General features: G+C 52.7%; 4 protein-coding genes across 4 annotated transcripts; 2 read left to right on the top strand and 2 right to left on the bottom strand.

Annotated features, from left to right (window-relative positions):
- Positions 1 to 2,239: 2,239 nt before the first annotated feature.
- Positions 2,240 to 2,775, top strand: COL26b_005293 (uncharacterized protein; the record flags this gene model as incomplete). Its single annotated transcript, XM_053178145.1, has 2 exons — positions 2,240 to 2,609; positions 2,666 to 2,775. The coding sequence occupies 2 exons, from the start codon at positions 2,240 to 2,242 to the stop codon at positions 2,773 to 2,775; spliced, it is 480 nt and encodes a 159-aa protein (XP_053037920.1).
- Positions 2,776 to 3,247: 472 nt separating this feature from the next.
- On the bottom strand, positions 3,248 to 5,052 carry COL26b_005292 (uncharacterized protein; the record flags this gene model as incomplete). The annotated part of the gene is made up of 3 exons (XM_053178144.1): positions 3,248 to 4,205; positions 4,274 to 4,316; positions 4,980 to 5,052. 3 exons carry the CDS (start codon positions 5,050 to 5,052, stop codon positions 3,248 to 3,250), a joined length of 1,074 nt encoding a protein of 357 aa, XP_053037919.1.
- Positions 5,053 to 6,334: 1,282 nt separating this feature from the next.
- COL26b_005291 (uncharacterized protein) lies at positions 6,335 to 8,579 on the top strand (the record flags this gene model as incomplete). The annotated part of the gene is made up of 2 exons (XM_053178143.1): positions 6,335 to 7,566; positions 7,616 to 8,579. 2 exons carry the CDS (start codon positions 6,335 to 6,337, stop codon positions 8,577 to 8,579), a joined length of 2,196 nt encoding a protein of 731 aa, XP_053037918.1.
- A 510-nt stretch (positions 8,580 to 9,089) lies between these two features.
- Positions 9,090 to 9,490, bottom strand: COL26b_005290 (uncharacterized protein; the record flags this gene model as incomplete). Its single annotated transcript, XM_053178142.1, has 2 exons — positions 9,090 to 9,267; positions 9,318 to 9,490. 2 exons carry the CDS (start codon positions 9,488 to 9,490, stop codon positions 9,090 to 9,092), a joined length of 351 nt encoding a protein of 116 aa, XP_053037917.1.
- Between the last annotated feature and the right edge of the window lie 3,070 nt (positions 9,491 to 12,560).

Below are 12,560 nucleotides of genomic sequence, written 5' to 3'. Positions count from 1 at the left end.
GAGTAGACAATCCGTAGGCCTGATTGGGACGCTGCCTCTAGGGGGGTTAAGTTTGCAGTGCAGAGAACGGTGAGGTTGACCGACTTTTCGCTGCTGACATGTGTGTGGCGACGTGCGTATCTGTCTGTCTTGATCCGAAATACCGCAGGATAATACGGTGTTGGCGGACTTGATTGCCTCGGGGTGGGTTAAGAATGCAGTGAAGGAGAAAATACGCTGGCCACAATTGTGCGAGAGCCTTTCCTGCATTCCTGACCACGGCGGTCGCACTGCATCAATTGCCCAGTTATTAGCTTCAGACACTCTTTAGCACAGTCTGCCCGTCTATCTGCCAGATGCTAGGTAGCCCGCCACGTGCCCGCCTTTGAGGCAATTTCCACCAACCACGGCTCAGGCATAAGGCCGCACACTCATGTCTCACCGTGTAGATAAAATTCATCGTATGTTTCTAGACATGCTGCGTATGCAAGTATTTTGTGAATGTTTGTAAGTCACCTAGGCGATTCTGCGGCACTACAGTCAGGACATCGAGCCGGAAACGGGTGAAAGGCTCGAAGCAACGTACCTCCTGTGTGAGTGTAGACATCAGTTGCCCTAGAAGGGCCAAAGTCCGGCCAAGGAAACAGGCACCAGTTGTGGGCGGACCGAAACAATCAACGAAACAACCCACTTAGACATATGGACACATACTACGAACACGATGACCAATTAGTATGCAGACGTGATGAAAACAAACAGAACCCCAGCTGCAGATCTTCAACTCTCTTCAGAAATGGAATTGGTAGAACGGGTGGTTCCGGAGACTTGTCTCATGGAATCGACGTCTGCGGCATCCAATGTGAGACCATCGCGCCGAGCCGCAATTTACCCCATGGGGAGGTCGATCACAACGTTCTCTGAGACAAGGCACTTTAGACTTCTGAGAATGGCAGACCACTCACATGCGTTCCATCGTAGTCATACCATGAGGGCTTCCATTTAAGAAAGAACTGGGTACTGTTCTCCACTCACCGAGTTTCATGCCACCAGGGACTTTGACTGAAGATAACATAGGCATCAGAATCATTCTGTTCGATATCCTGGTCATAAGCCAAAAGATAATACAACGACTTCGTATGCCTTATTCCGTCTGTTTGACGACTGAAGTAGAAAGCGAGACACTAAAGGACGTCGCCAAGCAAGTTAGATGGAAAAGCCTACTCTATGGGGCTATTAATTAAACATTCACAGTTGGATCATTATGGGGTTTATTGAAAGCTCAAAACTCCCGCTGTTCTTTCTTGCGAGTATGAGGGCTTTGAGAAAGCATTCCAGATTCAGTCAATTGTCGCTGGCCGTGACCACAGAAATTCAGGTCATATGACAGAAACTCTGAACGGCAAGAGCTAGCAAGATCAGAGCAATAATTCGTAAAGAAGCGTTGCAAATATTTGCACTACAGAGTGCCTCGAAACCGTTGCTCATCCCACGTCGCCATGTCCATATCTAATTAGTGCTTTTAGAGGTAGTAATGTAGTTCTGAGGTTTACATCCAACTAGATGATCTGTCTCTCGCAACGCTTGGCTGGAGACTAATACCCCGCCACAGCTGACATCTATTCGACCGATCGACATGTCAATTTCCAAGCCCTGATACTCCTTCATTATCAGTTTGTCTTGGAGAGCGTGACTGTTTAGTGCAATTCATGAATGTTACCAGCATCCACACGCCCATTATTGGAGAATTTCAGTACGGCCAAGATTTCCAGTTCACATTTACAACAAGTTTCTACCAAATCTAGCAAGTTGCCAGCTTTCCTTAGTATACCTGCAGCAAGGCACAATACCTGCTGGTTGAGAGATACTCTGGTTGAAGTAATGCGCATAGATGTCATATCCACGACTTCTGTTTACCCATTCCGGATGAACCATTGAGTTAACAACGGCGTTGCTTACGAACGTCCACATGAGAACGTGAGGCAGATTTCAACGCCTCGGGCGACGAGAAAAATTGCCAAGTGATCGAAAGCAGCATGTCCTGGGCATGTCAGCCCATATCCCTCATCCAGGCTATCTGAAGACGATGATAGGGTTTCCGAGTATCTGTGAGACAAAAGATAACCGCCGCTCCAATCTCAACTATAAATTCCGCAGGCTTCTTGCCCTTCTCCTTCTGAGTTCTCTCACTTCCAACCCAGACGCAGTCGGACAAGTCAAGCAAACCAGATACTTCACCACCAACAGCAAATTCCCATTCAAAATGCTCTTCACCAACATCGCCCCCGCCGCTCTTGCCATCTTCGCCGTCCTGCCGCCCTCTTCTCTCGCAACACCCGCCCCTGAGGCCGTCGGCGTCGAGGTCCCAGTGGCCGAAGTCGCGGCTCGAGCTCCCGAAGACATCGTGGCACGAGAAATCGATGAACCTCCCACCCGGGAAGTCAAAGAAGTCGAAGCCAGAGACTTGGAGGATCTCGAAGCCCGCCAGGCCAACACTGTGACTTTGCAGCTCTTCGGCACCAACACGTGCAACTCAGGCTCCGGCGGGCCCCATCGAACCTACGACCGCAACCAGTGTGTCACGCTTGCGGCTCACACTCGTGGAATAAATCTTATCCGCGGCCCTTGCTTCAGTAAGCCATCTTGCCGAGGAGTAGTCTGTGAGAAGATGCTGACAACTGGGGAACAGTCTATACTTACGAGGACGGAACTTGTGGCAAGAACCCGAGGACCTTCAAGGGTGGATTCTGTCTCAACACTCAGACGCAGCCTCGGTGGTCTTTCAGGGTGGTGTGTTAGATGGAATCATGGGAAAGCCTGGTCACATCTAAGGGTAGTATTCTCCCTGGTGGTGACAGCTGTACGGATGGTTTCCTTTCTCCAAGGTTGCTGAGTCTGTCAGCTCAGCACCTATCGTTCATTTTTCGCAAACGACTCAGCTCAGATGGCCATCACGCATTCATTTCACCTAGCAGAAAATCCAACACACTCATTCCATCACATTTATGGAGAACCATGCTTGTAATGTGCCTTGAGTAACGATGGCCCTACAGGCCCGATGAGATCTATGAGCAGCGCGTCTGAAGCAAAGGCCACGGAGTCTGTCAACAAACTATTTCTGCGCGGCAAGCGAATCCATGTTCAGAGGAACGGCTGGTAGTTCCATCTTGAAGGCCTCTTGGCCTCTATGCCTCCTGTACATTCCACCAAGAGCGTCATATCCCAGTTGCCTTTCCAACCCCTCTTAGCCAGATTGGATGACGTGCTAGCCCTAGATGCTAGGGCAGTCGATGTTAGACTGGTCGATGCCGAAGTAGTAAAGTCCCTCCTCATGATTTCCGTAATGAATCCACTTGTACTCTTGGCGATAGTGAACATCACGAAGATGAAATCGAGTTTCATCTTCTCTGGATCGCACGAGACCGCACCGGTTACATGGGAATCGCTTCTGGCCGCTGCTGGTGTGGAAAGGAGCTGCAGGAGGCCTGTATGCCATTCGAGAGAGAGGATAGGTCACGCCGGGAGGGGCTCCGGCCGGAGGTCCAGGGATGGGGAGCGGCTCCGGAGGGTTGGGCCGGTCAATGCCGCTACTGCCCACGTGGCAGCCGCGAGTGCCGATGCGGTGCCGGCGGCGGCGGCTGTAGATGGGATGTCCCTGGTAAGCGACGGTGTTGGCTGGGGCGGCGTTGACAGGAGCGGCGTTGACAGGAGGGGCATTGGCGAGCGCAGTGTTGATAGAGACGGCGTTCATGTTCACAGACGCGGTGCCGGTAGGGGCAGTGGTCATAGTTGCAACTGGGGCGTTGAGGGTGAGGTTGTTGCTAGGAGCAGCATTCGTAGAACCGGTCGAATGAAAGTAACCATGAGTGCCCGAGGAGGCGCTGTTGGCAGAGGGGGAGGCAAATACTCCAGGCTGGCTTGTGTTGTTGTTGCCGGCGATGTAACTGGGAACGCTCGCGCCCACGACAGGGTAGGTAAAGGGTGTGGGGACTGATCCGGTAGGCTGGGGGTCAGAAGAGGTCGAGGAGATCTCAGAATTGACGTGATAACGAAGCAACTGGTAGAGAGCACGGTCGTCCTCGTCGATGGTGTTGTCGCCGGCGGTGTTGCTTCCTTGGTCCTGATAGGCGATGGGAGAAGGCGAGGCAGCCGAGTCGGAGACGGCATGACCCTGGTCGACCGCGTCGTCGCTTTTGACAAGAGGACACTCCGGATACGCCAACTTGGGCCTGCAAGGAAGTCAGTCCAGGGAACAAGGAGGGCATGTATGTAAGCGATAGGGGCTCACGGGACGTACTGCACGGTGCCCTCCATGCTGCTTCGATCTTGGAGGTAGGAGTCTACTTTCACAGTTAGCACCGGCTACATGCTCGGGGTAGATGAAGTCATGGAACGCGGAATTCCACGCCAGTATTTATGAGGATTCATGAAGCACTAACCGCTGTCGTCCATGGTTGATTTGCTGTGCTCCAAAGTAGCCTGGAGGTCTGAGGTTGTGGTGTCGCTAGCAAGAAACAGCAAAGCTGGCGATGGTGAGAAGAAGAAAAATCTCGAGGGAGGCAGGGTTTTCTGGAATTTTGAAATTGTTTCGTTTGTGCCCTTGATTATGTCGTCGAGGGCAGGCTTCTGAGGTGTTGTGCGGCTGGTGAGCAGACTGCGGCTTTGATGCTGCCCACCAGCCGAGTTCCATGGCGTATCCGCTTGGAGATAGCATTATTCAAGTCTTTGATGAGTATTCCTTCTGTGAGACCGCTGTTTCTAGCGTGCAACTGAATCAATCTTCTTTTCACGAGGTCATCAATGAATACTTCTGCAGGATGTATGTGTTTATCTTCCGGCAAAGCTTGGAAGAAACGAGGCATTTCCACTGTCCTTGGAAATTGAATCGATTATCTGAAACAATGAAGCAACATATTTCGTCTCTCAGTCCAGGGACTTACAGCTTATCGTCTATGATACATTACATCCAGGCAATTACCACTCTCTGTTGCCTAAGGACTTACTCTTTACGTTGTCCGTGTCATCGGAAGCCTTGATGGGCGATGTGGGATTTTGGTAGTAGAAATCATCGCACATCTTTCACTGATTCTTGGCCAACAGGCCGCCAACAGAAGCTTCCGGACCGGGCCGGAGGCAGTCCGGAATGGCGGTGGGTCTTTGCCGAGACACGGAGCGAATGGCCGGTCTCTCGGATCCTGCAGAACAATCGGAGGCGTCCATGTGCCCCACCATCCTAAACGGGCAAGACATAACCTAACTGCCTAGTAATGGGCGGTCTGGTCTTGGAAGACGGGCCCCTCGGCTTCCAGAATGCAGGTGTCTCTCCACATAAGATTTTACGTACAGGCAACCAACATGCAAGGTTGGAAGGCTCGTGATGGTGAAACATGTGCTGATGTGAAGGCAAGTCGGATAAAACCGGTCAGCTGCGGCCAAGCAGGCTTAGCAGGGACCAATGGGCCATGTAGCAGCCAAGATGACAAGCTAACCCCGGCTTCGGCACGTTCTAGCCGCACCTTACCACCGAATCTTGTCCAAATGACGTCAGTTTCCAATGACAGCTGGATGGTGCTTGCGACGCTTTGTTGATCGCGAGCTTGGGCTCTTTTTTTCTGAGGTGCTCTCTGTGTGTCGCGGGCTTTTTCTTCTTTTCTCTCAGCTGGCTGGCTGACTGCTAGCCGGCCTGTGATAACCTTAGACCCCCCCTCCCCTCACCTCTGCTTCCAGCCCCTCACCTATCATCTCTCTTACCCCCCCTGGTTGCCTCCCCAGCCAACACGCGCCTCTTCTTTTAGGTAGATGCAATCTCTGCAATCTTTTCTCATCTTACCTTACCGTCCTACAACCACGTCACTGTTGACATTGGAGACCTTACTTCAAAGACGAATCATCCTTACTGCCAGACAAACGCCCGCCACTGAATCACTTGCTTCTAGGTTTTGTCCGTCGCACAATTAAGCCACAGCTCCCCTCATCTTATCAGCCAGCTCCCTGAAAGCGGAAAACACGGGCCAGATGCCAAGCTTTCTGGTCCACTGAAGACATCATTGGCACGCGGCATTCCCAGCCCAGCAAGGTTACCACCCCCAGAACCGATCTGCGGTCTTGGCAACGGCCACGACAGCGCTGCACTGCAGGGTCTCTACAGGATCTCCCGCCGCTATCTATTTTTTCCCCTTCGACCATCGGCTTTTTCTTCAGATCTCGCCAGTCTAGCCAACCGCCAGGGTCCTCTTCAAGCCATCTGTTTTGGCGCCCGATCTTGAGAGACAACACGCATCAGCCACGACGCCTGCTTTGACCTCGGAAACCAAACAAGCTTATTTCCGCCCCCATCGCCTCTCGCTGTCAGCGGAAAATGTCGGCCGCGGAAGAGCAAAGGCCCAACGGGCATCCACACTCTGACGGCCCGTCTGATGGGCCCGGCATCTCTAATGCGACCGCACCTCTTGAGCAGAGCAGTGAGCCTCGCGTGTCGGCTCAGGCTCCTGAGCAACAGCCGGACGGTCATGCTCCGAACGGCTATGCGCCGAATGGCTCAGCAACCGACAGCCCGACGACGAACGGCCATCTACCGAATGGCACTTCGGACGCGACAGACGCCAACGGCCATGCGGCAAATGGCACCGCATTGGACGGCACGTCTCTGGAAGCAGCCGGACCGTCTGCAATAGCTACTGAGGGCAATGACCCGTCAGCAAACGGTGGGCCCTCAACTCAAGGGGACGGGTTGCCGCGACAGAAGGAGGGGGCTCTCGAGGACAGAATCGAGAGTAAGCAGAATCCCAATGCTGACGGTCATAAGACCCCCCACGAGAAGCCGCATCATCGCTCCAGCAATCTTAAGGAACTCTATGCCGAGAGCAAAGAGAAGGTCAAGGACAAGACCCAACCTTCTGGCGGCTTCGACAAGACCCCCCTCCCAGATGCGCCTCCCGGGTACACCGTGCGATTCATCTTCCACAAAGCCTCGAACCTGCCTGCTGCAGACCTGGGCACTAGATCGTCGGACCCCTACATCCACGTCACACTCAAGGCAGCTGTCCCCAAGCGCCACAAAGAGGACCCAGACCTGACGCATCGCACAAAGACGGAGAGAACGACGACCGAGCCCGTGTGGAACGACGAGTGGGTTGTCGCTAACATTCCTTCCGATGGTTTCATCATCAAGTGCCGGCTCTACGATGAAGATTACCCCGACCACGATGACCGTCTCGGCAATGTCACTGTCCGCGTCCCGTATGTGGGATTGGACTGGAAGGGCTACCCGCAGCCTGGCCAAGAGTTCATCGCGAAGAAGCGCATGGGTAGCAAGCGCGCGTACTTCTTCAAGGCCATCACCAGCCACTTTGACCCTAACGTAGACATGTCGCCGAGGCTATGGATTAGCATGGAAGTCTTGGGAAAGTCGAATCCTCCTCACGCGCAGATGTACACCGTGGGCCCCACGAGCTACTTCAAGCACTTCAGTCCCATGATCGGACGCCTCACCGGTGTCAAGGTCAACAGGGATGAGAACGAGGATGCTCGGTCCGATCAACTCTTCGATGAGGACGAAAACAAGGGCAAAAAGAAGACGACCAAATACGAGTAGGTTCATCATCTGTTCTATCGCCGGACGTGGTTTCTAACTCTCTAGCTTCCAATCGAATGAGATGCAGCTCTCAGGTCCAGTGCCACCTGAGCTCTACCACCGTTATGTTGAGTTCAGGCCCATGATCGGCCTCATGTTCGCGAAGAGTGGCTTGCGAGGCAGGATCCTCAACAAGGCCTTGCACAAGCAACACAACCGTGTCTACAACTTCGACAGCTCGACCGAGTACGGCGTCTTCAAAGCACGATCCAAGGAGGCAGCTCTCCAGTTCCTCAAGATGGTCCACTTCGACGAAGGAGGCCGCATCTTCACATACGTTTTGACCCTCGACGGCATGTTCCGCTTCACGGAAACCGGAAAGGAATTCAGCATCGACATGCTTAGCAAGCACACCATGCACAGCGACGTTGAAACCTACATCGCCTGCTCAGGCGAGTTCTTCGTCCGCCGGCTCGAAAAGCCGGATGCCTCGGAGGACCCCGAGCCTAAAGAGAAGACACACCCCTCAGACGAGCTGCCCGGCGGCCCTCCGAATGGCCACCCCCCGCACAACCCCGCTCACTACCAGCTCACCATCGACAACGACTCCGGCACCTACCGACCCGACAAGTCCATCCTCCCGAAGCTCAAGGAGTTCCTCGAGGCCAACTTCCCTGGCATGGGCATCGTCGTGATGCATTGCGAGGACGAGAAGCTGCAGAAGATGAAGAAGGAGCAGGTCGAGATCAAGAAGAAGGAGGGCAGAATGGTGAACATGGTGCTCAACCGCAGCCCCAGCTCCAGCTCTCTCAGCTCGGGCGAGAGCGAGTTGGATTCAATGGAGGGTGCGGGGGAGCATGGGCACAAGAGCACCACGCAAAAGGCTCTGGACGCCATCGAAGACCCCAAGAGTATCAAGAAGCTTTTCGGGCACGGGCACGAAGGAGGCGAGAGTTCTGCTGCGCCACCTCCTCCTGTGGCAGCGGCACCTCCCGCCCAGACGCAAGCGGCCGTGGCAGCGGCAAAATAACAAGAGAGGATAGATTGGATCTGGAGGCTTCGGATGATATGCTGTTACGGCCTATTTTTGATACCTTTTTGATTTTTCGTTGTTTCTGGAAACCTGGCGTTCATTGGATATTTACCTTCACCCTCTTTAATGCTAGTACTTGGATCAGACGCAGGCAAGTCTGCTGGATCGACTATAATTGATTTGCTCAACCTATCAATAACAAGGAAATACCAACGTGAAGCAAGTGTGTCCCCAAGCCTTATAGTTCCATCTCACCGACTTAACGGAACAGCTCCCGCAGCTCAAGTCCGTCGCTGCCTGCCCCTCCATGGCCATCCTCCACCGCTCCCACCCGGACGCGGGAAGTCCGAAGCCATGTTGGTCTCCTTCTGTCGATCACCAAAGTAGGTGTTGGCAGGGAACTTGTTCTGGCTGACACAGTTGGGGTTGCACTTGTCAAGGGGCCCGGATTTGCCACGAGTGAGGTCGAGCACGTAGGTATCGTCCTTGCAGTCCGGAAGGACTTTGTCATGCCGCCCAGGTCAGCTTTTCCACCGCCGAATTCAAGATGTCCTCCCTCGAAGAGAGGACGGAGGAGAAGAGAGGCTTACCCTTGAGGTCGTTGAAGGGGATAGTGTTCAGGTAGCAGTCCTTGAACTGGGTCGAATAAGCCGTGTACAGGCCGTTGTAATTCCAGTACCAGTTCCTGTCCGCCTTAGCAAGAAAGCCATGATGGGCGTCAAGTGAGAGACGAACTTGTTGGTGTTGTCGGCTGCGCAGCCCATCATGATGAGGGCACCTGCGGGACCTGTCTTGACGACCTCAGAGTTGGCGTCTGGGCAGCAGTACGTCTTGACATTTGCTGTAGCCGTGCAGTTGAGAGAGGCAAGAGCGCCAGAAACCACAGAAAGAACCAAAATGTACTTCATGTTGGGGATTGATTGCGAGAATATCTGTGATTGAGTATGTTGTGTTTAACTTGCTGTCCGAAGGTTTCAGTCCTAAATCGGCAGTGATGGGGATCACTTATATAGTTCCAACTCATCACTCAGTCCCTCTCATTGTCCCATTAACGCTTTTCCATACCTTCACCACCATCAAGCCGTTCGAAATCGCCAACGGAAGCCCCTCCTGCAAACCGACCTGGGCGCTGTCGAACTGCCGAGTTGTGGAGATTTAGCCTATTGAGCTCAACCAAATCGAGCGCAACACGCATCCGTCTTGGAAAATGCGGAGAAGGTGTTATTCGTGTAATAGGAAATCGCAATACGAATTTGGAAGATTTATAAATTGGCACATGCCAAGACGGTTGCAACACAGCTGGCCGGATATTTTGACAGGTGTCATCTGCCGTCGCTTGAGAGCCAATCATCGATTGTTCAATGGTGCCTTTTCGACGTCTCGTGGTCGGAGAGGGGATGTTTGGGAGGAGCCTGTCAGTTGTATGAACTGATTCAAACAAATTGGACTCCGGCTATTTTTGTCTCAATGAATAAGGGGCTGTGCAGTATTCCAACAGAGGTTCCCAAAGCTCATAGGTCCGGACCAGAGGAAATACTGTCGAAATATCGCCCATGATCCTGAGGGCAGGCTGAATTAACGAAAAACTAGTACAGGTATCAACGAAAGAGGGGCGCGGTATCTAAGAGGAAGATTATTGGTAATAACATGAGCCGATCATGCCAGCAGATACTGTTAGCGACTCAACTATCCATCTGTCAAACGTGAGGCGGAAGATGCCTTCATATCTAAATAGTCGATGCATTGCGCATCCGACCTACTGTCTCTGCTCCGATTGTGTATCCCGACGTTCTTCATCACCCATCAATGCAACGTTTGGGATAAACCAGCATCCTCCAAGGCAAAGGACCATCAGCGGTACAAGCATGACGAAGACCATGTGGACGCCCCTCATCTTGGCATCCAAAATTGCCTGTTCCCAACCATGAGAGTCGACATCTCCACGCTGCCATGTTCCGCCAGTTACACTTGATCGAATAGACTCAGGCAGATCTGCCGGCAGCGCTGACTTCATTACCGAGTATTGAACTGCCGTTGAGAGAGCCATTCCGACCACGGATCCAAGCATACGCATGAGATTTCTCGTAGAAGTCGCAACAGCGCGATCCTCGGGCTTTGAGAGTGCCTGGAGGGCCACCAGGGCTGGCTGGTGGACGAAACCTATTCCGGTTCCTTCAATGAGAAGAACCGTTACGTAGACACTAATGGAAGTCGTGCGCGAAAAGACGAGTTTCAAACCCGATCCGAGGGTCCATAAACCCATGCCGATGAATAAAATTGGTGCGTATCTAAGCGCTTGTTGTTAACACGTTCAAGTGTTTTCAATTCAAATCTCCTACCTCGCGGATTTACTCATGATTGGACCCGATGCCACCCCAGCAGCACTGTGAATCAGCAGAAGAGGCAGAGTAAGAGACGCACTCCTCAACGGGCTGTACCCGCGGACTTCCTGGAAATAGATGGGGAGAAAGTAAAGGTTTACCTGCCAGACGTAGTCATACAAAGCGCTCTGAACGTACATGACTGCCGTCGATCTCTTGTCAAATAGACGGAGCGGGATCAACGGTATTTTGGCCACTGACTTCTCAATGACGGCGAATATGATGAAGAAGAAGCCACCTAAAATGAGCATTGTGATCACATGCTCGCTGTGCCAAGGCCAGATACTTCCTCCTGAGTTAAGAGGGATCTACAGCTTATCAGCACAGACATTGGTGAATCAAGGTGACCTGGAAAGCAATTACCAATAGGAGAAGTACTCCTGCCATTGCGGCACCCAGACCGTACCAATCGATCTTGGCCAGTTTCTCACGCCAACTTCCAGCGACGGGTTTTAGCGGAAGGCAAAGCCAGATGGTTGTTGCACACGCCGCGGCGAGGATAGGAGGAACCCAAAATATCCATCTCCAAGCCTCAACGCCGCCCGTTTCGCCCTTGCGTAACATGCTGGCTGCGATGAAAGGACCGGTGCTGGCGCCGAGGCCTATTGACGCGCTCAGCATGCCCTGATACTTTCCACGGTCTTTCAAGCTGACTAGATCGCTGACTGTGATCTGAACCAGTGAGCTTATTCCTCCGCCGCCGACACCGCTAAGCGCTCGGCAGACATACAGCCATAACGGAGTGCGAGCAAAGCCGCAAAGGAGATCGCCGCCCACGAGAAAGCCAACGCACACGAGCAAGACGGGTTTGCGGCCAAAGATATCAGACAGGCGTCCGTACAGAGATTGGAAGGCGGTCTGTCCCATGAGGTAAGCTGTTCCTGCCCATGTGATGCTATTACCTGCACCAAGGGATCGAGCAATGGCTGGGAGCGCTGTCGCGACGGAGTTGATGTCGAGTGTTTGGACGGAGTAGATGGCTGCCAGGCAGATATAAGCGGACATCAAGCGACCAAAGGGTAGTCTCGAGGATTGATCGACGATGTCAGTCTTGGTTGATCGCTGCGCAAGCTCATTCGATTCTGCTGGAGGCACATTGATGACACCAAGCTCGATGGTACCCTCAGACATAATACGGCTCTCTAAGACTGGTGTTCCTGATATGATAACTCTGCCTTGAGTATCTGGGGACGCTCTTGGCGTCTCATATTGACTTGACGTATCCATTTTCACAGAGGCGCAAGAAAACTCCAAAAGACGTTCTTGCCGCAACAAACTTGACGTTGGTGAGGCGGTAAGCAGGTTGCGGGGAAATGTCACGCCAATTCCCTGCGTCTCAATTACCTCGGAAATATCCGAGCGGACAATCCTACATCCGGTCTTCAAGACCTGGGCGTAATCATGAGATTGAACCAATCGCACGCTTGATGTGAATACATCGCACACCACTTCCTGCTGTATTGGAGCATTAGGCCGACCATGAAATGATCTTGTGTGTAGCCATAGAAGCTATGGGAACTTGGAATCCTCCATAAATTTCCGAAACCTCGTGGGACTTTTCAAAGTTGCTATCGACATAGCTGTCGATTCGAAAATT

Source organism: Colletotrichum chrysophilum (assembly GCF_026319265.1).
Source record: "Colletotrichum chrysophilum strain AFK26 chromosome Unknown scaffold_35, whole genome shotgun sequence".
NCBI lineage: Eukaryota > Fungi > Ascomycota > Sordariomycetes > Glomerellales > Glomerellaceae > Colletotrichum > Colletotrichum chrysophilum.
This window is presented reverse-complemented; position numbering and strand designations above follow the sequence as displayed.